Below are 25,224 nucleotides of genomic sequence, written 5' to 3'. Positions count from 1 at the left end.
CCTGAGTACTCCAATTACTGATTGGAGCCACCATGTCTTGCTCCATTCTAAACTCTTAGAGAGACCTTTGTCTCGTTTTAATTAACTTGCTTTAAAGCAATATATTTGAAGTAAAAAGTCAGATGACAGACATAGGAAGTCCAGGTCCTAAGTCCCAATCAGATCTTATTTTTTCAATTTTAATTTAATTTTATGCTTATAAATGTTTTCCTTGTATATATGTCTGTGTATCATATGCATGTCTAATGAACACAGAAGCTAGAAAAGAGCCTTGGATCTCCTGGGACAGGAACAGTAGACGGTTTTGTTTTGCCACGTGATTGCGGGAATTGTACCCAGGCCCTCTGGAAGAACAGATAATTTTCTTAACAACTGAACTCCCAGAAGTCCCTTTTTAAAAGGACAGTATCACTCTGTGACACAGGGTCTCACTGTTTGATCCATGCTGGCCTGGAAATGGTGACCTTGCTGTCTCAGTCCTCGTTGTGCTGGAACAGCCCAAGCCACATCCCTGTCTTTGGATTAGGCAGATTTTTGAAAAAGATCAGGAGTCAGTGCTCTGGAGAGAAAGACCCAGCCTAGATCAGGATCAGGTATGGTTTTACTCACCATCTCATTATAACCATATCTCTCTCTCTCTCTCTCTCTCTCTCTCTCTCTCTCTTTCACATACACACACACACACACACACACACACACACACACACACACAGACACACACAGACACATATACACACACACACACAAATTATTCCCACGGGACTGGAGAGATGGCTCAGCAGTTAAGAGCCCTGGCTGGTCTTCCAGAGGACCTGGTTTCTCTCCCCAACACCTACATGGCACCTCACAACTGTCTGTAACTCCAGTTCCTGAGGACCTGACACCCATGGCAGAACACCAATGCACAGTAAGAAAAAAATCTTCACAGTACTGTTCCACATGGAGGCTTTGTTTTGGCAGTGTTGGGGACAGAAAGAACCAGGCTTGTGAACCTACTGGACAAGTGCTCTACTACTGAGTCACAGTCCCAGCTGCCAAGATGGAGCTTTTAGACAGAAACGTCTCCTTTGTCCTTGACTAACCATGAATAAAACTATTTTGTAACTGATTTCTGTTTCCCATATTTTCAGTCAAGTGGTGAGCAGTACCAAACTTCTGTTACAGAAACAGAGCTAAGCTCCTGCATTTTCTCAATGCAAGTAATTGTTTGCCTCAGCCCTCACCTGCTCTTCCATAACGATCTCCTAGGTTCCAAAGAACAGCAAACAAATCTGTAAAACATTGGCCAAGAAGGACAAAATAATGAATAAAATAAAAAAAAACTGTTAAGAAAATCCCTTGTCCTAGCCCTTCATTAACTTCAAAGTCTGTGCAACTTAGAGCCCTGTCTGAACTTTGATTACTGCTACAAAAAGCAAATTGAGGTTCCAATGACCTTCATGAAAAGGTGACCGACCACAAGTGACTACCTTTTCCTTAACACAAATATTTAACATGATAGAAATATAAACAAAGCGATGATTTGTGATTTCTCAATACGTTCTTCCAGGATGAAGTACCTTGAACTAGCTTTGGTCAGTAGTCAGGAAAAACATAGAGCAAACTTAGTTTTTGCCAATAGTAAGGACACACAGACAGGATAAACAAATTGTGAAATAAGTAAAAGGGGGAGAGCGCATGACACTATTCAGCTTTTGATACTACAAATGTCTATCAGTTAATTCAGGAAATCCCGCTGCATTCAGGTTGGACTTAGGGTGTTGTATTGTTTCAGATTTTACAAGCACAAAAGCCTCTGTCTTTCTGTTAATGTTCCTTTTTATATGAATTCCAAAGTTAATGGGCAAGTTGATATTCAACTTTGGGCAGAGGCAAAGGGGTAGGTATTTATCTTATAACAGCTGCCAGTAAAGATACTACCACTGTCTGTTGTGCATTTCCCAAGCAGATTACATAACCTTCCTAGTGTATGTCATCAGCAGCTGTAGCATATTTCAATAACATGGAAAGTACACACAGATACTGGGCTTTTATTTAGCGTAGCTTCAAGCACACTGCATTACTCCCTGTCACTCCTATTGGTATGTAGAATGGGAAGATATGGCAAGGCTGATAAAATATCCTCACCAGTCTGCTAGAAGAAAGTCATGAGTAGCTCACTATTCGGCTCATTGTCCTCTCAACCTAACACCCACACCCACATTACATAAGGAGTTGCTAGCACATGAAAGACTCTTTATATGCCTTTGAAAATGGCATAATAATGATGTGTTTCTCAGCTTTCTTTCCTTGTATTTACATGCCCAAAGCCACACATGATTTCCCCTTACTATCCAACTGGGGCTTTTCCTCATATCACGTTCATACTGTCATGACCTGTCTCCTTGAGAACCTAACATTTTGGAGAGTGTCTTCCAGTTTCTGATGTAGTTCAGCTTTAAACATGATGGAAAATATATTACGAGAAGAAGAAATGCTACTGACCTATGTCTTTACCCAGTGACTAGAAATGTAAGAAGTGCTCTACTGAGCAAGAGACTCTCACTCTATACAATGAGGGGTTCTCCTATCAGGATAGTTACACAAAAACTGAGCTAATGAGATGCCTCAGTGAACAGCTTAGACCGGCTCAAACTGGTTCAGACTGGCTCAAACCGGTTTAGACAGGCTCAAACAGGTTTAGACCACTTCAAACCTGCTCAAAGCAGTTAAGACTGGCTCAGAATGGTTTAGACAGATTCAAATCAGTTTAAAACCAGCTTAGACCGGTTCAGACCGGTCAAAACCGGGTCAGACTGGTCTAGAACAGCTCAGACTGGTTCAAACCAGTTTAGACTGGTTTAGACTGGCCCAAACTGTTTCAAACCGGCCCAGACGGGTTCAAACCAGTTCAGACCGGCACAGACTGGTTCAAACCAGTTTATGCAGGTTCAAACCGGCTCAAACCGGTTCAGACAGGCTGAAATCAGCTAAAACCGGTTTAGACTGGTTCAAACTGGTTCAAAGCGGTTTTAGACGATCTCAAACCGGTTCAGACTGACCAAACCGGTTCAAACCATTTATACTGGTTCAAACCGGCTCAAACCGGTTTAGACTGGTTCAAACTTGTTCAAACTGGTTTAGACCGGCTCAAACCGGTTCAGACCAACCAAACCGGTTTAGACCGGTTCAAACCAGCTCAAACCTGTCAAAACCGGTTTACACAGGTTCAGACTGGTTCAAACCGACCCAGACAGGTTTTGACCAGCTCAAACCGGTTTAGACTGGCTCAGACCGGTTCAGACCTGTCTAGACCAGTTCAGACAGGTTTGGACTGGCTCAGACTGGTTCAGACCTGTTTAGACCGGCTCAAACTGGTTTAATCCTACTCAAACCAGTTCAGACCAACTCAAACCGGTTTAGACAGGTTCAGACTGGCTCAGACTGTTTTAGATTGGCTTAGACCAGCTCAGACCTGTTCTTTTGGTGAGGTTTTATCTTACTTCCTCATGAACAGATAAGATGTCCCAAAGGTTCTATTATTACACACTGTGTAATTTATGCTGCCTTTGTGTTGTGATGTTTGCTTCCGCATTTATGAAGTATGTTTATGCCCATCCTACGTTGAACATATGAGGACTCCAGAATGTTCACGATTTAGAATATTATATGAACATTTTTCATTGAATTGTACAGTGTGCCTGATTAAATACATGATATATACTTCTGTGTCACCACCTGACATGATATCTGACTGAATATGGAAGAACTACCATCCTTGCTTATGCCACTTACAAACCAGGTGTGTCATCAAACAATAACTTATGACCCGCTCCAAGCATCTGAACTATTGTACTTCTTTCCTCTGAACCAAAATTCAGACTGTCTCTTAATTATAGCAAACCAGAAACTATACAGAGGATGGAGATCTGAGAAACCTAATTTCAAAGTGCCTAAAACGACATGATACAAATGTATCATATTCTCTGTAATTAGCCTGCTCTGCATCCCTTTTTGAAAATGTTCTGGCCTTGTGTACTTGTACAGTAAATGTCTGTGACATTCCTCTGCACTCCAAAATGTGTGTCAGATTATTTAGTTTTTGAAACTCCCTTTGGGATCTCCAGACATCACTGGCTGCCACTCAGTTTTTTTCTTCAGTAGTCCCATGGACACTTGTTTTCCACAAAACCATTTCCGTTTGGCACCCACATCATAGCACAGCTGGTGATGCCCTCACCCAGTGAGACTAGTTCTGTTTTTATCAAGTGTACTTTCACTTTAGATTCTTTTGTTTTGGGGGAAGGAGTTGAGGCAGCGTCTCACATAGTCCAGGATGGCCATGAATCATCTATTATGAAGGCTGCCATTCAACTCCTGTGGCAAGTCACTAGTCCAGATGCAGGGAATCCATATCTGGGTCAGAGGTCAGGCTGCACTCTTCATTACTGGAAATGATTCTCGTGCAGATTGAGTCCTCCTGACGGTACTCATTAGGACCTTACTTACCTGACTTTACTCATCAGTCAAAGTAGCCTGAATCCCAGTTCAGGTGAAGACTGGGGTCACAGGTGCACAAGTCATAATAGGTCCTTCTCAGTATGGGTCCCTCCTTGGTCTTACTTTATTGCCTTGACCTTATCCATCATATGTATAACGATAGTGAGTCATTGACTAGTCCCTCAATATGCATCCACTTTCATATTTTCTGAATTTTACCAGGGCTAGTCTTTTTCCCTGGAATCCTCTTTCATGAAATTTTACTTCATTCTGTTTTGCTTTTTTAAACAGTTATTCATTTATTTATATATTTGTGTGTGTGTGTGTGTGTGTGTGTGTGAGAGAGAGAGAGAGAGAGAGAGAGAGAGAGAGAGAGAGAGAGAGAATGAGAGACAATGAACCATGGTGTAAGTCTGGAAGTCAGAAGACAGCTGGCTTTTCTCCATCCACCATGTGAATTCTGGAGATCAAATTTAGGTTGGCAGGCATGGTGGCAAGTGTGTTTACCCCACTGAGTCATCTCACTGCCCTTCTTGTTATTAAGTCTTAATCTGCTTTCCTCTACTCCTCAAATTCCAAGTGCCTGGTTAGCAGGAATTTATAGGCATATACTTTATAAAAGTTGTTACACTGCTTTTTGATAATTAAATCAGTTCTCTGGACACTATTGTTCTTCAAAAATATTCAGTCGCCGGGCGGTGGTGGCGCACGCCTTTAATCCCAGCACTCGGGAGGCAGAGGCAGGCGGATCTCTGTGGGTTCGAGGCCAGCCTGGTCTACAGAGCTAGTTCCAGGACAGGAACCAAAAAGCTACGGAGAAACCCTGTCTCGGAAAAAAAAAAAAAATATTCAGTCAAATGACTGAATAGACTTTTAATTGGGGTCTCAAAATAGAGCAGAAAAACTAATATAAGCAGAATGGAGTTAAAGACTATGCCAAGACTTCAGATGAGAGCCTCTAAATCTAGCAATAATTTTAGATAAAATGTCTTCAAGGTTCTGTCCCCTTGAGGTGAGTTTAACTATGAGAATGAATCCTTCTAGGTCTAAGCTCCCAGTGGAATTTTTCTAGGCAGTGATTGGGTTTTTACTACTGGAAAATGACTCCTTGTGTTACTTTTTTTTTCCCAGATATTTTGATCATTTTCTCCAATGCCTCCCAGATTCTTCCCACCTCCCTACTCACCCGACTCTAAGCTCCCCTCCCTCTTTATCTCAAAAGCAAACACAAAAACAAAAAAAAAATCCCCAAATCAAAAATCAAAAAACAAAAAGACAAAAAATGCCAAAACAAAAAGCCCACAAAACAAAAATAAACACTCCCCCCCCAAAAAAATACTCTTGGAGTTCATGTTTTATGTTGGTCAGCTACTCCTGGGGATGGTCTACCTTAGAGTGTGGTTGATATACCCAGTGAGAACGCATTGGAGCAAAGCGATTTCCCCTTCCCCAGCAGGTACCAACTGAAGTTTCTTGGTTAGAGGTGGGACTTGGCACCCACTTTCCCCTTTCAGTACTGGAAACTGTCTGACTTGAACGTGTGCAATTCTGCATGCTGCCCTAGTCTCTGAATTCGTATATGCATCAGCTCTGTTGTGTCTGTTTCCTTGGAGTCATCCACCACTTCTGTCTGGCTCTTACAATGTTTCTGGTTCCTCTTTCACATAGATCCCTGAGCTTGAGGTGAAGGGTTTGATGAACACATTCCACTCTTTTAATTCTGAATGTCAAGAAGGCCACTTTTGTATTTTTAGAATATTTTTTATTTCTGTGATCACAATATGATTGCATTATCTCCCCCTCCCTTTCTGCCCTCCAAGCCCTTCCACATAACTCTCCATGCTCTCTTTCATGGGCTATTCAATACCAAATACTTCTGAAAGCATACTGTTAGGTCTCAAAATAAACAAACAAACAAACAACCCTGGGACCAGTCTCACTAAATTTTGTGGCTACTTCCAACACCACTCAGCAGGTCCCATACCCTAAACTTCTCCCTCCCCTTCTCCCAGCTTCTGACTCCTATATAAGCAGCCATTTTGGCTACAAACTGTCTAGGTCTCTTGCCTCTATCCTCTTGGCTCCTTGCTGGTTCAATCTTGGCCTTCTCTTCTCTTCTCTTCTCTTCTCTTCTCTTCTCTTCTCTTCTCTTCTCTTCTCTTCTCTTCTCTTCTCTTCTCTTCTCTTCTCTTCTCTTCTCTCCTCTCCTCTCCTCTCCTCTCCTCTCCTCTCCTCTCCTCTCCTCTCCTCTCCTCTCCTGCCCTCCCTTTTCCCCTCCCCTCCCATTCTTTCCCCTCCTTTCCCTTCCCCTCCCCTCCCTTCCTCTCCTCTTCTCTTCTCTCTCCTCTTCTCTCTTCCCATCATGGCCCTGTTCAGTCTGCTGGCCATGTTTGGTCTGGACCCTTCCTTTGGTTGCCTCTGGATGTATCCTCCCTCATATCTACAATAAAACCTTCCCCTTGACAGACCTAGGAGTGGTCGTGTCCTCATTTTCATTCACATACTTAGATGTAACATTATACAGGGAGAGCAGGGAGTATTTATGTATATATATGCATATACACATATATGTATGTAATGGCAATTACTGGGAAATACTCTTAAAAGGGAAGTGGCAAGGCCTGAAAAGATAGTGGTCCTTATTGGGTTTGAGACGATAGGGTAGTCACGCAGGAGTTCATAAGCCAGAGAAAGGAATGTTCCAAGGGAGAAGAAATGTTAGTCACCACTTCCTTTTTCATTAATATTCCTGAGGCTTTTGGAGGGCATAGGCAGAACTGAAACCTCGGGGGAAAGGCACAAATGAAGAGGAGAGATGGACGGAGACAGATGGAGACAGAACAAGAAGCTAAAATGCTCAGTCTTTACCTGCGAAACAGAAGTTTTTCCTCCCTGCTTACTTGCTGCTAAGTGCTGTTGACCATTGAGGGAGGGGGATTGTAGTCTCCAAGCCCCTTCCTTTCTTGCAGATGTCCCACCCTAGAGGCAAGAAGGAACAAGCAGCATTTGAATGTGAGACTGAGAAAAGGTGTAGGCGTGGTAGGAAAGAAGTATTATAGTACACAGTAGGATGTAGAATAGGGAGGGAGCAAGGAGGAACTCCTATTTCCCAACCTCAGGCATGGTCCAGAGGGAGGAGCTTTCCTCAGAACACGTGAAAGACAGGAGATGTCAGCGTTTTTTATTTTTATAATTTTCTCTTTTCTGCTTCCTTTCCTTACTCTCTCTTCCTCATTCCTCGCCTCTCTTGCTCACTTCTTTCTTTCCCCTAATTATTTTTGTAGGATTTCACTATGTAGCCCTGGCTGGCCTTGAACTCACAATCTTGTCTCTGCCTTTTAGGTGCTAAAATTATGGCTGTGCATCATTAGGCCTGGGTCACGTTCTTGTGGTAAACGCTAAAGAAAATGGCTCTGTTATATAGAGATTGTTCCATTGCTCCGATCTTCTCCAGAAACAGATGTGCTTTCTGAAGAGTGTCATATGCTCAACATGACAAAAACCGCAACGTCTTCCCTTGTGCAGATTTGTTCACCACATCCTGGTCTCAGAATTCTGAAAATGTTGAGTCACGCACACCCTTTTAGGGCTCTCTTCCTACTGATTCCTGCGAAGGAACTTCTTGCTGAAAATTTCCCACAGTTTTCTTCTTCTTTGTACCTTCTTGAGTAAACTAAACAAATATTTCTTATGGGTTTGAATTTTATATTCACATAGTCAAGTACTGGGGATTGAAACAAGGATCTCACATATATTAAGGAAGTGTTATCTATGCCTTGGAGCTACATCTCACCTTGGTGTGGTTTCTTGGGACTGGGGACTGAACCCAGGACCTTGTGCATGCTAGAGAAGGGATTTGCCACCAGCCGTATTTATTTTTTATTATTCAGAACCTTACTAGGTAGCCTAGACTGGCCTTGAATTCAAGATGATCTTTTTGCCTTAGTCCCCTAAATGCTGGTATTATATGTGTGCCATGCCCTCCTGGCCTCTATTACTTGACTAACAGAGCAGCTGGTGTGATGGCTCATGCTTGTAATCCCAGCACTTGGGAGGCTAAGGTAGGAAGATCAGATGAGGCAGGTGTTTGACTGCACAGTGAGTTCCAGGCTAGTCTTGAGATACAGTATGAGACCCAACCCCAACGTTTTTTTTTTTTTTTGTTAAAAGTAAACAAACACATCTTGGATTGGGAAAGTCCATTAACATCAACCCTACCAAAAGACTTACAGACACCTAAAGAAGGCTGAGCGTGGGTGATAGTCTTCCTCAGGGAAGATCATACCTATTGGTTTATACAACAGCAAATGGCCAGTCCTGAAAACAAATAATATATTATACAAACTGAGCAGATTCCATGTATTTAGTAATATGTGTATGTCTCTCTGTGTGTAATAACAATTAATGCAAAAAGAGGCTATGAATTTGAACTAGAATGAGGAGGTTTATATGGGAGGTTTGGATGGAGAAAAGGGAAGGGGCAAATGATGTAATTATATTATAATCTCAAAGAATAATAAATAATGAGTTTGACAGTTTCTTACATGAATGCAATGTGTCTTTAGAACAACGGTTCTCATCCTTCTTAAGGCTGTGACCCTTTCAAATAGTTCTTCATGTTGTGGTGACCCCCAACTATAAAATTGGTTTTTTTTCTATGTCACAACTGTAACTTTGCTGCTGTTATAAATCATAATGTAAATATCTGATATGCAGGATATTGGATATGTGACCCCTCAAAAGGCTCGAGACCCACAGGTTGAGAACCACTGTTTTAGCATAGCAATTCCTAACTCCTTGTTCCTACTCCTTTCAGACACCCTCCAACATGTTGTTCCCCTACATTCATGCATAGATTATTTTTTTAAAGAAACTACTTATCCAGGTGTAGTGGAGCCTGCTCATTCCTGTACTAGAGAAGATGAAAGCGGAAGATAGTAAGTTTGAGGGCAGCTGAGTTATATATTGAGACTTTGTCTCAAAAAAAAAATCATAAAAATAAATTCCAACCATGCTGATTGTACTGCTTTCCTTTTCTTATTTCTGTAACAAAATACCACACAGAAGCAACTTAAAGGAAGAAGAATTTCATCTGCCTCACAATGTCAGAAAATATTAGTCCATCATGAAGGGGAAGCCAAGTTGGCTCATTTAGTCCTGTCCCTAGCATCAGGAGCTTGCAGCATGTTTGGCAGACCAGCAAGAGGATCAAATGGGATTGGAAGCAAGCCTGGTTTATAATCTGCAAAGTGCCATCCCTAGAAAATCCGCCCAAGTGTTCAAACACGAGCCTTTGATAACACTTCCCTTTGAGTTAGTTTGTTGTTGTTTTCAGACATGGCTTCTCGGTGTAGCCTTGGCTATCCTGGAACTTGCTATGTAGACCAGTCTGGCCTCAAATTTACAGATATGCCTGTCGCTGTCTCTCAAGGGCTGGAATTACCAGCGTGCGAAACCAAGCTCTGCTAGCATTTTGCTTTAGAAACAATACTCTTTGTGTCTTTTTTTTTTTTTGAAGTTTCTCGTTATTGTTTCATTTAGGAGATGATTTAGTAAACTGGTTTTAACTTTTGGCTCCCATAGAAGACCTGTGTGCTTGGGAAAGCTATACAACTCTCTGTATCTCTCGCTCCTTATGCCTAACACAAAGCTACTGTGCGTTACTGTTAGGATTAAATAAGTTACTTCTGTGAAGTTTCTGGTTTGTTTGTTTTCAGATATGGTCTTTACTGTGTAGCGTTGGTTGTCCTGGAATTCACTGTGTAGACCTAACTGACCTCAAACTTGCAGTAATACCCCCTTTTCAGCCTCCTGAGGGCTGGGACATTTATGATTCGAGATCACATTTCAATGTCTAAGGCATTCATATGTTCTGCTAGTTACTGTTGAAACCTTAGATGACTCAAAAGAAGGAAAATAGCATGGCATAGCAGCAAGGGGATCCGTTAGGATTCAGAAGGATCTGGATTTTAAATTTTGGTCTTTATTTATGCTTATAAAATATTTAAGGTTTGCTTTTCTTTTGCTTTCTTTTTTCTTTTGTGAGTTTCAGATTGCATATAGTTCAGACTAACCTTCAGCTTACTAGGTAGTCACAAATGATCTCGAACTCCTGTTCCCCCCTGGTTCCAGCTCCCAAATACTGAGATGGCCTGTAGGTGCCATCGAGCTTGACAACCCTTTTTTTGTACCACATTTTTTTTCTTACAGTTGCTTTTATTCAATGTATGTGTGCACAAATCTGCATGCTATGGTATGCATGTAGAAAAAGAGGCCAGCTTTTGAGACTTGATTCTTTCCTTCCATGATGTGGGACCTGGAGAGAGAACTCAGGTTGTCTGGCTTGGCTGCCAGTACCTTTACCCACTAAAGCACCTCTCCGACTCTAGCTTTGTCGTTTTTACAGCTATTCAGTGAATAGTGTGTGCATGCCATGCCATGCCATGGGTGTTGTCTTCTTTACTGTTCTATGCCGTGAAGAGACACCATGACCAAGAAGAAAGCATTTCATTGGGGGCTTGAGTGCGGTCTTAAGGGGTAGTCCATGATCATCAAGGTAGGAAGCAGACAGGTATGGAGCTGGAGCAGTAGTCAGGAAACTTTACATGCTGGTCCACAGACAGAAGACAAAGACAGTGGGTCTGCTGTGGGCTTTTGAAACCTCAAAGTGCACCCCTAGTGACACACTTCATCAAACAAAGCCACCCCCATTCCAACAAGATCATCCCCTAAACCTTCCCAAACAGTCATCCCCTCCTGACCCCCCCCCCCCCCCCACACACACACACACTGAGGACCAAACATTCAAATACCTAAGCCTATGGCTCTTTTCTCCTTTTCTCATTCAAATCATCACACCTGTGGAAGTCGAAAAGGTCAGGAGGTCAGGATCTTCCTTTCTAAGAACCAAACCGAGGCTGTCAGGTTTCACAGCAAGTGCTCATCCCTGCTGAGCCATCTTGTTAGCCCCCAGCAGTGTTTGAGAACACTCCCCTTGAACTCTGGCTGTCCTCATTAGGCCATTGAGGATGATGTTTAACTTCTGTCTTACTGCATCCACCGCCTAAATCTTGGGATTACAAGTGTGTGCTACACCCAGCTTTTCCAGTTCTAAGGAGTCATGCCCAGAGCTTCTTACATACTAGATAAGCTCTGCACCAACTCAAATACATCTTCAGTTCCAATACTCATAACTCCTTTGAGCTTCAACTCACTTTTTGCACGAGAGACCTTGGTGGGTCAAGAGGCCACACGGTGGGTGAGAGCCCAAGGCAGGTGAGAGGCAAACATACTATCAAGGCAGAGCTTATGTGGGAGTTTTATTGAGATAAAGGGAGTGGGGAGAAACGAGAGAAAGAGAGACACAGAGAGAAAGAGGAAGAGGAAGAAGAGGCAAGGACCAGCCTGCCTCTTTAGAAGAGCATTGGGAAAAGAGAGAGGGGGGATGGGCAGAGCTTGCCTCTTAAGGGACCATTTGCACCTGCATGCATAGTTGTGACTTAGCAGGCATAGGACCCTGAGCTGGCCAGAATTCTGCCTGGGTGTGTGCTGCCAGCTGACAGGAGCCAGCATAATGCCTGAATTCTAACATATACGTGTGAGTTTTCCTATGAGACTTCAGACAGTAGAGAAATAACCCATGCATGTTACGTATTCCAATCTCAGCAATAAACAGGTAAGTGCATATACCAATTTGCCATCTGCTAGTACTTCTGGACTTATTATTGTATTATGAACACCCATAGGGTCCATGAGGTAAAAGCGATTTGCATAATAGTAGCATGTAGCTGAGGAGGCTGGCCCTGAACTCCTGACTCTCTTGCTTCTTCCTCCAAAAGTGGTGGAATTATGGGTGTATACCAGTATCTTTACTTTTGCATTTAGGGCACAAAAACAATAGGAATACTTCTGGCTATGATACCAAGGCAATGCTTGTTGTTCTTAATTCCCGCGGGTTAGACGAGGGTTATACGAGGAAAGACACAGACACGCGGCGCTCCCACGTGGGTGCACTTTTAATGGAGGAGGGACAACAAACAGGTGGGGAAAGGCGTGCAGACACGGTAGGAAAGGCGGGGAAGAGAAGAAGGGGCGAACTCGTGACTTGTCCTTGCTTTTAACGGAGGATGCAAAGGCTTCTGGGAAATGTGTCCCACGCTTGCGTGCGCTGGAGTCCAGAGGGATGTTGGGAGTTGTAGTGTTGCAAGAGAACAACAATGCTAGCAAACAGTAATACAGTTGTTATACTCTTTACAACTCTACTCTCACAGGGAAGTCAAACATTTAAGAATGTCCTTGATGAAACAGCAGATATTAATTTTATCAAATACTGACCCTTGTGTATACTTGTACAAAAGGGATTCTTCATGATGAAATGTGATATATACATGAAATGGTTCCTGCTGTGTAAGGAAAGCACATGAGACGCCTCCAGGAAAGTTATTGGAGTGATTGAGTTGACAGCTCATCTAGCAGCTTTCTCATGAAAAGAATTTTTCCCGAAAGAATAACTGACAGATTTTAATTTTGCAGACTTGGAAATGTGGCAGATATTTTCTTGAAAATGAATAAAAGACACCTGCCATTTTCCAGGATAATAGTTAGTTAACGTTGTCAGTAGAAAAATTCAAGTTTTCAAATGAAAATTAAAATTTTGGAGACCTATTCCATAATTGTTTGTTTGTTTGTTTGCTTATAGACAGGGTCTCATGATGTAGCTCTAGCTGCCCTGGAAATAACTATGTAGACCAGACTGGCCTTGAACTCACAAATACACCTGCCTCCTTTTATCCCTGGGATGAAAGGTGTGGAGTGTGCCTCTTCTGGCTTTTTTCCTCTTATTTACCTTTTCTGTACGATGTGTCTGTGGGTGTTGTATGATGTGTCTGTGGGTGTATGTAATGTTAGAGAATAAACTTGTGGAATCCGTTCTCTTCTACCTTTATGTGGGTTCTGGGGATAAAACTCAGTTTTTCAGATTTGTGTGGCAAGGGTTTTACCTGATGAGCTATCTCACAAGTTCTCTTTTGCTTTTTTTTAAGAAGTAATACCTTTATTTATTCTTCTTTGAAAATGTCATACATTTATATACTGTATTTTGATCATATCTGTCTTAGTGTTCTATTGCCATGAAGAGACACCATGACCACTGAAAGCCTTATAAAGGAAGGCATTTAATTGGGGGCTGGCTTACGGTTTCAGAGGTTTAGTCTATTATCACATTGTGGGGAGCATGGTAGACATGGTGCTGGAGAACTAGCAGAAAGTTCTATATCTGAATCTGCAGCCAGCAGGGAGACACTAACACTGAGTCTGGCTTGAGCTTCTGAAACTTCAAAGCTCACCCCCAGTGATATTCTTTCTACAATAAGGCCACACCTACTCCAAGGCCACACCTTCCTATCCCTCCCAAGTAGTGCCATTCCCCGATAACTAAGCATTCAAATGCATGAACCTAAAGGGCACATTTTTATTCAAACCACCATCATGTCTACCCATCATTGTCTCTCTCCAAATCATCACACTGTTCCCTGTTTCTCTCCAACTTTATTCTTTTTTGTCTGCAATAGGCCCTTGTGTCCAACTAGTGCATTCCTTACACACACAGGTGTGGAGTTATCCAACAGGGCATGGGGAATCTACCAGTGGCTATGTCCTCCAAGAAGAATGGCTCTACCTCTCTTGATTTCATTTTTTAAAACTTTATTTTCCTTTATGCGTATGAACGTATGTAATGATGTGCACCACATGCAACATGCATATCTGGTGCTCTGAGAGACCAGAAGAAGGATGCCTGTAGAACTAGAGTAACACATAGTTGTGAGTCACCCTGTGGGTGCTAGGGACTGAATCTGGATCCTTGGCAAGAACAGTAAACACTGTTAAACCTTGAGCAATCTCTCTCCAGTCCCTGGCTTTTCTTTATAAAGTTTAAATTGAAGACTTCAACTAAAATAGCATATCTAGCCAGGCATGTTGACACATGTCTGTAACCTAGCGTTTGAAAGGATGAAACAAGTGTATCATGAGTTCTATGCTATCCTTGGCTACACAGTGAGTATCAGGTCAACCTGGGCTACACAATAAAATCTTGTTTTAAAAAACAAATAAAAGCAGGGTGGTGGTGGCAGTGCACACCTTTAATCCTAGCACTCAGGAGGCAGAGGCAGGCAGATCTCTGTGAGTTCGAGACCAGCCTGGTCTACAAGAGCTAGTTCTAGGACAGGCTCCAAAACTACAGAGAAACCCTGTCTCGAAAAACCAAAAACCAAGCAAACAAACAAACAAACAAACAAACAAAAAATCCCAAACCAACCAACCAACTAAAAATAAAACAACACAAATCATGAAAGAAAACAAAACCCAAGTGAGATGACTTGTGGGGTAAATGTACCTGCTGCCATGCCTTAAGACTTCTGTTCAGGTCCTGGGATTGACACTGAAGAAACAGAGAACCAACTCCTTCAAGTTATCTTCTAACCTCTGTACAGTTTGTACTCCCTACCCCATGAACATGAAAAGGAACTAAAAAGTTATAATTCCCTGAAGCAAAATTCTATCACCAGCATATCCAAAAAGATTAACTACAGAATTTATCTACTTAAAATAAGCCACAATTTAGGTGTTCAATATAAACTAAAAACAGAAAACAATGCCACTCTCCTTTTTCTACTGAAAAATTTTAGTTGAAAAGCAAATACACACCTGGAATATATGTGAGACAAATTATGCCATAAGCAGATTTTCTTTAAGTGTTTAAACAATGTTTAAAAAAATAAATAACAATAAAAATGTTTCTGTTGGTTGGTGGTGGTGCACACCTTTAATCCCAGCACTCAGGAAGCAGAGGCAGGCAGCTGTCTGTCAGTTCAAGGAGAGCCTGGTCTACAAAGTGAGTTTTAGGACAACAGGACTGTTGTACTGAGAAACTCTGTCTTGAAACTACCTCCCCAAATGTTTCTGGTAGAGTACCAAGAGAACACAAAAATAGTGTGCCTATTTTTCAATATTATTGCTTTTATGTACATATTGTTGACTGTACACTGTACACAACCCAGAAAGAGTTACAACTGCACACTTCAATAGCATGCTATCAGTCCTAAAAACTGATTTTAAAAGAAATATAATCTACCTTCACACTCCCTTATTTATACCTATGCATATGGTTAAAAGTTAGGATTTGCATATTAGTGAGAACATGCTATTTTTGTCTTGCTGAGTCTGAGTCACCTCATTTAATACTATCCTTTCCAGAACCATGCTTTTTCTTGAAAGTTTCATGATTTCATTTTTCTTTCTGGTTGAGTAAAAATCCATTGTGTATAGATGACACCAAGAGAAGAAGTAGAGGCAGTGAGAAGGAGGTGGGGAAGAAAGGTCACATGTCACATAAAAGTAGGGTAAAGCTCCTGATGATGGTATGGTGGTGTGGAAAGTCTTTATGTATATGTGCTGCTTTTATTGGTCAATGAATAAACTACTTTGGCCTATGATAGGGCAGAATAGAGCTAGGTGGGTAAATGAAACTGAATGCTGGGAGAGGGAGTAGGCAGAGTCAGGGAGAAGCCATGGAGTTGCTGCTGGGGACAGATGTGCTGGAACCTTGCCAGTAAGCTGCAACTATATGGCGATATACAGATTAATAGAAATGGGTTAGTTTAGGATATAAGAGTAAGCCAGAAATAGGCTTAAGCTATTAGCCAAACAATAGTGCAAATAATATAGTTTCTGTGTGATCATTTCAATTCTGGGTGGCTGGGTAACGAATGAACAGCCTCTGCCTGCAGTATGGTACGAGAGAGTGGTTTGCATGTTGTCTAGAATAAGGTTTAATGACAATACCAATAAGAAAGTAAAGAAGTGCTCTCTTCAGCAGCATGTACATTAAAATTGGAATGGTACAGAGAAGATTAACATGGCCCCTGCGCATGGATGACATGCAAATTCGTGAAGCGTTCCATAAAAAAACAAAAGAAAGAAAGTAAGTAAAGAAACTATAGAGGATGGAATATTCAATACTATACATATACTTGTTTGGTAGTTGTGGAGAAATTTTATAAGTTATAAGCAAATAAAAGGCAAATAAGCTTTTTGACACAAGAAATTTAGTCCATCCTGGGCTGGGGAAATTGCTCAGTGCAGTAAAGCACTTGCTGTGGGAATGTGAAGACCTGAGTTCAAATCCATAGAACTCATTTAAAAGGTAGCTATGGCACCCAGTGCTTCTACGACCACATGAGAAATAGAGACAGGAGACTACCTGGAGACTCATGGATCAGCTAGCCTGATGCATGCAGTGCTGAGCAAGAGACCCTGTTTCAAAGTGGGAGAGAGAGACTTATATTAAGTCCAAGCAATCTGGAGGCAAAGGTAGGAGGATCTCAGTGAGTTCCAGGACAGCCAGGACTACATGGTGAAACATTGTCTCAAAAAAAGACATTTAGCACATTCTGTGTAACTTTTTCATTTTGCTCTAATCATTTGTCTTAGCAGTATTCTTGAGTATTACCATTGGTATCTGCTTCCCAGACCATTTCTTCAGTCCTTCCATCTGTTAACTTCTCTCCAAGGTTTGTCATCATGTGCCTTTGACATCCTTATCAATATACAGAATGCTTTATAGTCTCTTTTTACTCTCTGTGCCTTAATTTTTCTTGCCACCATTGTCAGAAACTTAGGGAAGTCTATTGTGCCATTTCTATCAGCATCCACTTTGTTAATCAGGTCTTGTAACCCTGTTTCTGTGGGATTCTGCCCAAGGGACATCATCACACTCTCTATTTCCCTTGTTCTCCTGTTTTCATCACCATCTTTGCTGAATAACTAAAAGACTTTTTTAAATTTTACAGTCTATTCTTTAGTTGGTCCACCATGTTGCAAAGTCTGTCTTCAGTGACGTGCCCAGACCTGCTATCTCCATTCAGATTGGTGCTACTCTTCTCACTCATGCTAATGCTCTCCTCACTAATGTTTGTATTTGTTTCTTTTTAAAGCAGAGTCTTACTATACGTTCCAGACTGACCTTGACCTCAAGATCTTCCTGCTTCAGTATCTTGAGTGCTGGGATTATAGGCATGTACCAGCAAAAAAAAAGATAACATGTGTGTGTGTGTGTGTGTGTGTGTGTGTGAGAGAGAGAGAGAGTTATCAATTGTATGCCATTAATATTATCATGTAATGATTCTATCATTGAAAATCTTTAATTAATAAATGAAGATCTTTAAATATAAGTTTCATTTTTTCATTATTATGGGTTGAACCCAAGACATTGCACAAGGTAGGCAAATTTTCTAGCACTGAACTATATTTCCAGCTCTATTTAATCTTTTAAAAACTACTATACTACAACTGACTAAGGTGCAGAGAATATGAAACTGAAGAATTCTGGGAGTAGATGGACAATACAAAATAAATCAATGGTTATTTTGTTAAATATTTTGTCTCTTATTGCTTTCTTTGAACATTCTTATCTCTTATTCTTTCACTAGTATATTTTCATTTGTTTTTTGTGTGTGGTTATTTTTTGACATATGTTTCTTTGTATATCTGTTTATAAAGAGATAGAGAAAGAAAGTTCATTGAATCAGATGGGTAGTGAGGGGGGAAGTATCTAGGGAGCATTGGAGGAAGGAAAAAGCACGATTAAAATATATTGTATAATATAGTGCCTGAATAAAAAAGTAAAAAAAAATATCAGTATGAACTATTTAAGGCAAAACTCTCTGTATTTTCTATAGTGTAAAGGATTTCCGAGTGTAAAGGATTCGTAAAACCAGAGCTGGAGAGATGGCTCAGTGGTTAAGAGCACTGCCTACTCTTCCAAAGGTCCTGAGTTCTATTCCCAGCAACCACATGGTGGCTCACAACCATCTGTAATAGGGTCTGGTGCCCTCTTCTGGCCTGCAGACATACACACAGACAGTACTGTATACATAATAAATAAATAAATAAATAAATAAATAAATAAATAAATAAATATTTTTAAAAAAGGATTTGTAAAACCAAAGATTCATTTGAAATCCTTGTTTCCACTGGGAGTGATGGATCATACCTATAATTACAGCATGTAGGCAGCTGGAGTAGGAGGATTGTTATGACTTAGACACTAGTCTCGGCTCAAAAGGGAGAACTTGCCACACAAACAAATAAGCCTGAGAGGGAGAGAAGGAAAGAGCGCTGTTTCTGAAATGCTGGCATGCTGGGATGCTCAACCCTAGAGTCATCTGCAAAGATGTTTAAAAATCTCAATGATGTGGACTCAGCGAGGAAAAACAATCTGCAACCCACCTGGTAGAAAGACTGAAACAACTCCAGTACATTGTCCTCTGATTTCAACGTGTGTACCATGGCACCTGCGAACCCAGACAGTAACATATGTACGATAGATAGATGATTGCTAGCTAGCTAGATGATAGAGAGAGATAGATAGATAGATAGATAGATAGATAGATAGATAGATAGATAGATAGATAGATAGATAGATAGATAGATAGGTGGGTGGGTGGGTGGGTGGGTGGATGGATGGATGGATGGATGGATAGATAGATAGATAGATAGATAGATAGATAGATAGATAGATAGATAGATAGATAGATAGATAGATATGAAGGTAATAACAAAACATGCTAACATGCCTAGCAGTCCATGTTGTCATATGCCTTTAGCTGTTTAACTCAGGTAACTACGGAGGATTGTGACTTTTCAGGACAATCTGGGTTATGCAGTGAAACACTGTCTTAAGACAAAGAAAAACTGAGCAGCTAATTAGCCAACTGATGCCTAGCCCCATTCTGCATGAGTTAAATAATAATCTTTCAGTTTGGAGACTAAGCCCTAGTATATGCAGTGTGTATGTTTAAAGATGATCCAGGTGGGCCCCTGAGGTAACTCACTAGGGAAGAGTGCCTGGTGTACATGCCTGATGGCCAGAATTTGTTTCCTAGAAACCATGGTCTAAGGAAAGAACCATTTCCAAAAGTTGTTATTTGACCTCCACATGGGTATGATGGCACAGGCTTGCCCACACTCACACACATACGAATCATGTACACAACAATAATTTTTGAGACAGTGCCTCATTGGGTAGCTTTGGTGTTTTTGGAAGTCACTATGTAGAACAGGCTGACTTGAAACTCACAGAGATTCACCTGCCTCTGCTTCCTGAATTCTGGGATTAAAGTGGTACCACTATGGCCAACAAATGATAATTATTAAAATTTTTTATTTAAAAGTTTTTTTTTTAATTTTACATACCAACCACAGTTCCCCTCCTTCCCTTTCTCCCACTCCTCTCACAATCTCCCATCCAAACCCCCATCCAGTCTTCAGAGAGGGTAAGGCCTCCCATGGGGAGTCTATAAAGTCTGGCTTAATCAAGTTGAGGCAGGACCGAGCCCCTCCCCCCTGTATTAAAGCTGAGCAAGGTATCCCTATATAGGGCATGGGCTCCAAAAAGCCATTTCAAGCACTAGGCATAAATCCTGGTCCCACTGCCAGTGGCCCCACAAACTGCCCAAGCTACACAGCACTCACCCACATTTAGAGGGCCTAGTTCAGTCCTATGCAGGTTCCCCAGCTGTCAGTCAGTGGGCTTCCACTAGCTCGTGTCAGCTGTTTCTGTAGGTGTCCCCATTATGGTCTATGACACCTTTGCTCATATTATCACTCTTCCCTCTCTCTGAGTGGACTCTGGGAGCTTGGCCCAGTGCTTAGCTGTGGGTCTCTGAATCTGCTTCCATCAGTTAACTGGATGAAGGTTTGGTTCTATGATGACAATTAGGGTGGTCATCAATCTATTTACTGGGGAAGGCCAGTTTAGGCACCCTCTCCACTTTTGCTAGGAGTCTTAGCTGGGGTCATCCTTATGGATTCCTTGGAGCTTCCTAGAACCAGATTTCTCCCTAACCCCATATGGCTCCCTCTATCTGGATATCTTCCTCTGTCTGTCTGTCTGTCTGTCTGTCTGTCTGTCTGTCTGTCTCTCTCTCTCTGTTCCTCCCTCAACTCAACCATTCCATTCCTTCACATTCTCATCCTGCCTCTCTTTCAACCCTCCCTCCCCCAGTTTACTCTGGAGATCCTATCTATTTCCCCTTCCTAGGGGCATTCTTGCATGTCTCTCTTCTTGCGATCCTCCTTGTTACCTAGTGTCTGAGGGGTTGTGGATTGTAGCCTGGTTATTCTTTTCTTTTTTTAAAAAATATTTATTTATTATGCGTACAATATTCTGTCTGTGTGTATGTCTGCAGGCCAGAAGAGGGCACCAGACCTCATTACAGATGGTTGTGAGCCATCATGTGGTTGCCAGGAATTGAACTCAGGACCTTTGGAAGAGCAGGCAATGCTCTTAACCACTTAGCCATCTCTCCAGCCCCCTGGTTAATCTTTTCTTTACATCTAATATCCACTTAGTGAGTACCTACTGTGTTTGTCTTTCTAGATCTGGCTTATCTCACCCAATGTTTTTTTTCTAGTTCCATCCATTCACCTTCAACACTCTTAGCCATCAGGGAAATGCAAATTAAAATGACTCTGAGATACCATCTTACACCTGTCAGAATGGCTAAGATCAAAAACCCTGATGACAGCTTATGTTGCAGAGGATGTAGAATAAAGTGTAAATGTGTACAGCCGCTCTGGAATTCAGAATGGCAGTTTCTCAGAAAATTGGTAATCAATCTATCTCAAGACTCAGCAATACCATTCTTGGGTACACCCAAAGTGTGTACTTTCATACCACAAGGACTTTTGCTCAACTATGTTTATAGTAACATTATTTGTAGTAGCCAGAACCTGGAAACAACCTAGATGCCTCTCAACAAAAGAGTGGATAAAGAAAATGTGGTACACTTTTACACACTCAGCAGTAAAAAATCATGACACCTCGAAATTTGCAGGCAAAGGAACAATAATAAAATTTTAAAAATAAGACTCCCTCAATGTCCATTCAGGATTGAAAATGGTTTCCCTTTTGTAGCTTTCCTCGAACTTTCTTTACAATAAGAATCCCAGAAACAGTTACTAAATGTAGCGGTTCTGTGACCACATGTAACGAATTGAACTCACTGCACAAGAGTCTGGAGTATTATACATCTTGCAAGTTTCTCCGGATTGCCTCTTTCATTTTGCCTTTAGATAAAGGAGAATTCATTTGAGAATATAGCCAGCAAAATAAACATTCAGATCAGTGACAGAAGTATTTATTTACCCTGCATTCACAAGAACCCGAGGTCAATCCCCAGAACTACGAAACAAAACATGAACTGGTCAGTTTATTGAATATAAAATAATACACGTGTGCAGAATACTTCTCATCCTGATCCTAAAGTCTTCTCTTTAGTCCCTTTGGAGAATATTGTCTTTGCTTTATTCCATGCTTACACACAAGACAAATTTTTGAAATGTTTTTAAATTTATTCTTTCATAATTTCAGACAATAAACTTGATCATATTCATTCTGTCCCCCAATTCTTCCTCCTTCATCTCCCATCTCCTCCCTACCCATCCAACACCATGGGTTTTCTCTCTCTCTCTCTCTCTCTCTCTCTCTCTCTCTTTCTTTCTCTCTCTCTCAAACCCACCGAGTTCATTGTGTAGTGGCAGAATATTAATATCCCTGGGGGTGGGAGCTTTGCTGGAGTGTGGATGATGTTTCAGCTGTCACATCATTCAAAAAAACCAATACTGGTTCTTCTTATCCTGTTAGCAATCAAATCCTGATACCTCCTTAGCTATGGAGCAAGTGGCTCTTCATGCCCACCTCTCATAGGAGAGGGATTTTATTTATTTATTTATTTATTTATTTATTTATTTATTTATTTATTTATTAAGATTTATTTATTTATTAAGCATACAATGTACTGCCGGCAAGGAAGGCACCAGGTCTCATTACAGATGGTTGTGAGCCACCATGTGGTTGCTGGGAATTGAACTCAGGACCTCTGGAAGAGCAGCCAGTGCTCTTACCCTCTGAGCCATCTCTCCAGCCACGAGAGGGATTTTTTTAAAAAACTATTTGTTTTTGTCTTTCATCAAAGGGAAACTTCGAGCTCCTCTTCTTGTCTTATTGCCCCTGCATTTTCATAGGGCATAATCGCATTTCTCTGTAAAGCATGCCTGGAAGTCCTGTCTGTGAGAAAGCCTGCAAATCTTTGCGTTCCTTTTCAATTCTGCATAATGTTCTGTGCTACAGATAAGTAATAGTTCATTTGTCCCCCAGTGATGGGCTCTTACTCAGGCCACTTCTTGATTTCCTGTGTGAGGGTCTGAGCTGCAGACCCCACAGTGACACGGGGTTGAAGTCCATGTGCTTTGGTGTCTACAGCACAGATCCAGTCTGGAAAAGGGAGATAAGGGAGATACAAATTGTTCTAGGCGCTCAGCAGGCCTCGTCGTTAGCTGAGGTCAATGACAGCTCAGAGGTGGAGAAGCTGAAAGTGTAGGGCAGGGTAGGATTCTGGCTGCTCCCAAGCCCCCCTTAGTACAGGTGCAGTTTCAGGATCCAGAGCTGGTAGAGGTTGTCAGCCCCATGCTAATGTCAGTTCCCTCCGGCAAGGATGTTGCCCTTGTGTCTGCAGGGTCTAGTTCCCAGATAGCAGCATCTTGGGTGCCTCTAGACAAATTTCAGTCCTAGTACCACCAGCATCCAGCTGTGGGAAGAGATGTTTGTTGGTAGGAGGTGGAAACACAGCTGGGCCCAAAGAAGGAGAGCAGGAGAAGTCTCCAGAAGGCTCTCCTCGCTCACTGGTTGGAGTCTCCAGGTCAGGGGAGGATACATTCCCATCCAGGACACCACTATTCCTCCACTGGGTGGCTTGATTAGAACTGGAACACTCCAATGCCCTGGGGAAGCTTTCCTAGATCTCCTAAGAGGCCTTGCTGGTCTGAACAACTGTGACTTAACTCAAGCAGTCCGAGTCCTAGGAGAGGGACCTGTGGCCACATTGTGGTACCACTGGAGCATCCCTGGTTTCTCTTTGATATTCACATTCTTGGGTTCTGAAACCACACGTAGACTCGTGGATCCAGAATCTGGACCAGTTAGCCACTTCTGTGATCAGGATATCCATTCTTTTCAAAGGCCTAAATACGAACCTGGTATTGGTGTTTGTCAAACTTGGTCCTCATCTCGTCTCCAGGAGTTGTGACAGAAGCCATGACTGCAGCTGATTAAGCGTCTCACTAGAATCAAATTGATTCTTGGTCTGCCACTTTTTGAAGTAATATTTTCCTGCAGAAAGGGCTTTAAAACTTGAAGGGCCCAGCTGTGGTCATGGCTCAGTATAACTTCAGCATTAGGAAGCCAAGGCAGAAAGATCATGAATTAGGGCAAGCCTAGGCAGCATTTGAAGCCAGACTGAGTTACAGAGATCTTATCTCAAAATAATCAAAGAAATAGACTGGATGTGGTAGAGCAGGCCCTCAATTCTATTACTTGGGTGGCTGAGGCAGGAGAACTGTTTTGGTTTCCAGGCCAGCCTTGGCTACAGAGCAAGACCTTATCCAAAATCAGAAATAAAATAACTGACCCTTCCCTGACAAACAAAACTCACAAAGGAACAATGACAAGGTGCTCTTCTTCTGCGGAGGGATTCTCGTCTTCTCTCAGGCAACTCACGTTTCTTCATACAGTTCTGAGGGAAGTTTATAAATTTGACTTGGATGAGTGGATTCTGCAACTGACTCCTTAGCTCAAGTGTTCAGAGAGCCCATGTCAGAGGACCAGAAAGAACCAGTTTTTCTTGATTTGCTCACTTTGCAATTGGGATAAAAGCTTTGTAAGTAGAGTATTATTTCCTTATTTATTGTAAGAAGGCGAATAGGTACAAGGAGGGGTTTGAGGGACATTAGCGTGGAATGCAGACTAGAAAGTAGTTTGTGAGCCATCACAGTGCAGAAGTAAAACTTCCCTGAAGAAAATGGACCCTTAATTTCACTTGCTCTCTTTCTCTTTTTTAATAGAATATTCCATTTATTTGTGATTGATTTTTTAATTTATTTATTTTTTCCATTAAAAAATTTACACTTCCTCCCCTCCCCCCATTCCCCTCCTGCTCCCCACTCACCCTCCTCCCTCCCCCTCCCTCCTTAAGAGAGGGCAGGGAATCCTGCCAAGTGGGAAGTTCAAGTCCTCCCCCCAACACTTCCAGGCCTAGGAAGCTTTGCATTAAAATAGACTAGGGTCCCAGAAAGCCAGTACGGGCAGTAGAAACAAGTCCCAATGCCTTATCAATGGCTTCTCAGTCAGTCCCCATTGTCAGCCACATTCAACGAGTCCGGTTTGATCGCGTGCTCATTCAGTCCCAATCCAGCTGGATTTGATAAGCTCCCATTAGAACAGGCACACTGTCTCAGTGGGTGGACCAACTCCTCGTGGTCAGAGTGAGGACATACCATATTCATCTTTTTGGGTCTGGGTTACCTCACTCAGGATAGTGTTTTCTATTTCTATCCATTTGCATGCAAAATTCAAGATGTAATTTTTTTTTTTTTACCACTGAGTAGTACTCTAATGTGTATATATTCCACACTTTCTTTATCCATTCTTCCATTGAGGGGCATCTAGGTTGTTTCCAGGTTCTGGCTATTACAAATAATGCTGCTATGAACATAGCTCAACAAATGCTTTTGTAGTATGATTGGGCATCTCTTGGGTATATTCCCAAGAGTGATATTGCTGGATCCTGAGGTAGATTGATTCCAAATTTCCTGAGAAACTGCCATACTGATTTCCAAAGTGCTTGTACA

At 41.7% G+C, this 25,224-nt stretch overlaps 1 protein-coding gene and 1 non-coding gene across 2 annotated transcripts in view; one reads left to right on the top strand and one right to left on the bottom strand.

Moving 5' to 3' along the window:
- Nucleotides 1-23,634, bottom strand: part of LOC121441591 (barrier-to-autointegration factor-like) — a 31,581-nt gene extending 7,947 nt beyond the window's left edge. The window contains exon 1 of the mRNA XM_041642808.1: nt 23,572-23,634. Within this exon, the coding sequence (XP_041498742.1) occupies nt 23,572-23,634 (63 nt within the window). The remainder of the gene's footprint in view (nt 1-23,571) is intronic.
- LOC121441628 lies at nt 16,339-16,445 on the top strand. Its single transcript, XR_005973474.1, has one exon. It is a non-coding gene; the product is annotated as a U6 spliceosomal RNA (small nuclear RNA).
- Nucleotides 23,635-25,224: the final 1,590 nt, after the last annotated feature.

This window comes from Microtus oregoni, unplaced genomic scaffold (assembly GCF_018167655.1).
Source record: "Microtus oregoni isolate MIOR12 unplaced genomic scaffold, Mior012 000079F_ref0000094, whole genome shotgun sequence".
NCBI classification, from domain to species: Eukaryota; Metazoa; Chordata; class Mammalia; order Rodentia; family Cricetidae; genus Microtus; species Microtus oregoni.
Note: the sequence above shows the minus strand (reverse complement) of the source record. Positions and strands in the feature narration are given on the sequence as shown.